Below are 4,658 nucleotides of genomic sequence, written 5' to 3'. Positions count from 1 at the left end.
CCCACCAGCCTGTGTGGCACGGGATATTTAGGACTTGGTGGAGAGGGAGGAAGGTTTATGTCTATTCTGATGTGAAGAATGACCAGGTTCTTTAATTCCTGCTGAGCTCCCACTGAGGGCACAGTAGGATCCTGAGGAATCCTAAATCTGACTTCTCTGCCCTTTTTAAAAATGGGTGATGCTGTTCCCTCTGGTAGCCATGTTTGTAAAGACACCCATAAATACTCGAGTGGCACCCAGCTGTAACATAGATGGAAAGCTGTGAAAGTGCCTGAATAGAGAGGAACTTCCCAGAAGCATGCCATCCAAAATACTAGAGAGTGACTTAATGTTGGTTTTAGGCTGGCTATACCAGCCTCAGTGGTGTGGCACGCTTCCCATTACAAGGAAATTGTTTTCTTTGGTGCTCTCTTTTTTACCAATATTTTCAGAAGTGCTTCTCTGAATTTTTATGTCTGGGCTTTTTCTTCCCCAAAAAATTCCATCAAGAGGAACTCCAGTTTAAAGCCTTTCTTAACCTTGCATGGACTTGCTCACTAAGTTTACCTTGTTTGTTGGATGATTGCAACAAGCAAGTTAGCAAGGTTTCTTGAATTAATACATATCTCACTTGAACTGTTACCTCCCTCCTTAGCTAAATGTTAACAATAAAACTGAGACAATTGCAAGCATTTGAGTTAACGATGTAAGGATTTAATTTATTTACTAGTAATCTGGAGCCAACTAAGAGATGGTTCAGCAAATTAGAACTCTTGCTAGGACAGCAGGAGCATTTTATTCTATCAGGGTTGCCCACAGGCTTTGCTTGAAGGGCTGCCAACTGTGAGACGGGCTCAGGTTGCTCGTGTTCCATTTCTCTCCAGAGAGCTGGGAAGGGAGGAAAAGGAAGAAAATGTGTGTGAGTTGTTGACAGAGGAGGGTCTATATTTGACTAAACCCTTGTCCCTGCAAGAAGGTAAAAAAAACCCAAAACACCCAACTGAAGATCAAATAAACGAGGGTGGGAAAATGCATGTTTCCTGTGCCTGGCTGCTTTTCTCTGTCATGACTTTCTCTGTTTTTATCTTTGTCCTTTCTTCCTGTGTGGTGCTGGTGCAGCACGTCAGGAAAACCTGACACACTGTCTGGACTGGCTGGTGCCATCACCGAGAGGCGTGGCAGTTCTTAGAAAAAAATTCCTATCTGTTGTTCATCTTTGAAGGCATATCAGCAGCCATCACTGTGGCTTGTTAACATCTAATTCTCTTGCTAGCAAGATTAAATAAAAAATGCTAACATCTCTGAAGCTTCACACCTGAGCCAACCCAGCCTTGTCATTTGTGGCCAGGAAGGCAAGTACTGGTTTTCTTAGAATACTAGAGGGAAATTTTGCTTTCTGCTTCTAGTGCAAGTCAGGCTTGGTAATACGAAAACCTGGAAAAGGAGCCAAAAAAATTCTGTTCTGGTCTCTTTATAATGGGGAATAGGAGATTGTATCTCACCTTTCCCTTGTTCTAAGCTAAGTGTGGCTAAGTTTTTGTTAAATGTGCAGGCTGAGATTCAGTTAAGTTGCATCTTTCAGGGTCTACTGTCAAGGCCTAAAAATTTAGTTGCCATTTAGTTCAAAAGTTACTAAATAAGGCATTTTTAAAATTCAGACTCTGCTAGAACCTATTCATCTGTAATACATTGTCAGGTAAAATGGTGGTGTTTGCTTTTTCTGTCTCTATCTGTTCTACTTTCTCCGTCTCCGCCACCCGGTCACACAGTTAGCTAAGGATACTTTTGTAAGTGAGGCTGTGTGAAGGAGCTGTATGAGACTTCTGACAAAGAGGAAGGGCCTGGGGTGGGGTGACGTTACGAGCTAGAGAGATGTGCTTTTATTGAAAGCTTTGAAATGGGACAGGTAATTTCTGTGTCTGTCCTTAACACACCTGCCTAGAAAGGGTCTGACCTGCTATGGAGGAGAGGAGGAGGAGGAAAAAGGGACTCGTCTGTAAAGAGGAAAACATCCTGTGAGAGAAGTAGCATTATATTGATAGATCCTAAGGTCTAAGTACTGAGATCTCGATGGAGGGCGAGAGTGGTCCTTCAGATGATTGTTCACAGTGCTTTACCACACTCTCTTGTTAGGCCTCTACTGCAATGTAGTGATGAGTAGTGACACCAGCTTTATGAGTTTTGGAGAGGGTTTATTTATTATCTTTTAATTTCCTATAACTGACTGGTGGATTTTGACAACAGGGTTTGTTGTAGACTGTTGGTTTTCACCTCACTAATAAGATGTAGCTAAACTTTTCAATAAACTTTTATTTTATAGGGAGAATATGCCATCTCTGTGTGTGTGTGGGGGGTTGTTTCTAACCCCTTCTTAGCAGCTGGCCATTCATAAACTTCACCTGAATCCTCTGGTTTAGCCTGATCCTTAAAGTCATGTTTTAGAAGTTTTTTTTCACAGCAGAGGATACTGCTCATGCTCCAACCATGAGTGTGGGAAGCTCCACATAGCCAAGGACTTCCAGCCAGCCTCGTTTACTATAAACAGGGCTGTAGTATAACTGTATTTATGAATTCTTGATTACAGCAAATTAAACATAGTTGCGAGAGCCGGAGGTAAACATGCCGGTTGGCGTGAAGCTGGTGTTGAGCCGTGGCAGCCTGCAGTAACAGGAAAGAACCAGAACTGGTTGTTTGTCAGTACTCCGTGAAGGTGCCGGAGGCTGGCCAAGTTGTGGATGGTGAGTCGTGGGATGGCTGCTGTCGCTTCTCGTCCATGTCTGGAGGAAATGGCAAACGCTGGCTCAGTTGCGGCCAGGGAATGTCTGAGACGTCGCCGTGCTGTCAGCACCGCCTGGCAGCAGAGCTCCAGCCTCCACTTCGGAGGCGACTGAAGTACCTTCAGGGCTGAGTTGTCGGAGCTCCCTGGAGGTGGGCAGGGACCCCAGCACAGGGCACGCTCTGCTCTGGAGGAAAAAGGGCGCTCACTCGCTGTGCAAAACCAAAGGAGGAGGATACTGGTGATACAGAGCAGAGGCTGCCTCTGTAGCCACAAGAGGGCTGTCCAGTCTTTGGGTTGCACTTCTTGTTCGCTGTCAGCAAGCGCATACACATCCAATGCAACATTGTCTTAAGCCCCAATGTACCTGAAGGAATTGTGCACGGAGCCTGTAAACCCATCAGTGGGAAATCTGCAAGGCTGTTCTTGGCAAGAGCTGTGTGATTATCAGGACGTGGTTTGGCCTACTGTAGGTATAGCTGTCAAACAGCATACAGTGGACTTTTGAGCAGTCTCATCAAGGTGATGTGGCCAAATGTATTTATTTATTGGTACTACACAGTAATCTCTTTTTCAGCTGGTTGCCAGTTCTGGTCAGTCACAAGCTTACTGCTCACGTTGGTGGTGTCCTGTTCCTGGGCTCAGTGGCCTTTGCAGTTCTTCCCCCCTCTCCTTTCCCCTCAGTGTAACAACAACGATCAGTCGTGATGTTTAACAAGGGTCTGAGACAAGGCTTGCTAAAGCTGATGGGGAACTGTAAAGGCAGATGTAATGAGTCAGACTGCTCAATCCTGCTGGTTAGCATCTGACCTGATCCAGGAGTTGGTTGGAAGAGAATCCCCCTCTGGGCAAGCTCCTGTCACGTTCCTGATGGAACAAATGGCTTGTCCTTCCTTGTGGCTTTCCTTGGAGGCTGTGCTCATCTCTCTCCTTCTGCCATGGGTTTTTGGGTAGTGTGTGGACAGAAATTTCTGCTTAAGTAATGGGTCATGAGTGAGTCAAGCTGGCAGGGGGCTGCCAAAGGAAGGGAAAGGCTGCCAAAAGCATTCTCCCCTGACAAGTCCTTCCTCTGGGCCATGGCTGTTGGTTTTGTGTTAAGGCTTAGCTGGGGACCAAATATTAAGGGTTTTCCTGTGTGGACAGTTTCATCCTGGCCCTAAATCAGCAACACCTATCGAGTGGTTTTTTTTTTTTTCTTTTCAATTTTTAGAAGGTGCTGGATCTCTGCCATGGCCAGGTGGCTCTGCAACTAAACCTGGAAAACTCAAAGGAAAGAAAAAGATTTCTTCAGTTCGACAAAAGTTTGATGTAAGTGTCCACGGTCAAATGGTTGTGGCTCTCTGACGTTCTGTTGGGGTGAAGAGCTCTGCACAGCATGCGGTTTTGTTACTCCCAGGGATGGCGAAAGTTCTGCTGCCTCTCTCATGGAAGCCTCTTGGGAGAAAGGCTACAATGTGACCTGGCTTCGTTAGACACCAGAGAATTCATGGAAGTACACATAAATGTCAAAGTTGCAAAAGCTTGCATTCGAGGAACCAACTGCACAATCTGCCGAATTCTTGAAGCAAGAGTGACTTCCTATTTATTCAGGCAGTCAGGCAGAATTCCACGATTGTACGATCCACTCTGCAGAACTCTACAATCCAAAGTGTTAGAAATAAGATGTTCCTTGGCTGGAATGTTTTTAGAGGGTCAGGTTGTCTCAGAATGAAAATGCTTTGCAAAGATGCTGTCTTCTGGTACGTGGCAGAGAAACGCACAAGATCCAGATAATTTGCAACGAAGGCTCTGTACATCCGTCTGGTACTGTCACATGTCTGTTCTACCATTGCTTCTGTGCTGCTAGACCAGTGGTGGGGGGGGGGGACGGGCCGGCGGGGAGAAGGGGGTTGGGATGGGGGAC

At 45.8% G+C, this 4,658-nt stretch overlaps 1 protein-coding gene across 1 annotated transcript in view; it reads left to right on the top strand.

The window, feature by feature from the left end:
- TADA1 (transcriptional adaptor 1) overlaps positions 1–4,658 on the top strand; it is a 15,836-nt gene that overhangs the window by 4,596 nt on the left and 6,582 nt on the right. Inside the window, exon 4 of the mRNA XM_009273302.1 lies at positions 3,966–4,063. Coding sequence (XP_009271577.1) covers positions 3,966–4,063 — 98 coding nt within the window. The remainder of the gene's footprint in view (positions 1–3,965; positions 4,064–4,658) is intronic.

The sequence above is a fragment of the Aptenodytes forsteri genome, unplaced genomic scaffold (genome assembly GCF_000699145.1).
Source record: "Aptenodytes forsteri isolate BGI_AS27 unplaced genomic scaffold, ASM69914v1 Scaffold95, whole genome shotgun sequence".
NCBI lineage: Eukaryota > Metazoa > Chordata > Aves > Sphenisciformes > Spheniscidae > Aptenodytes > Aptenodytes forsteri.
Note: the sequence above shows the minus strand (reverse complement) of the source record. Positions and strands in the feature narration are given on the sequence as shown.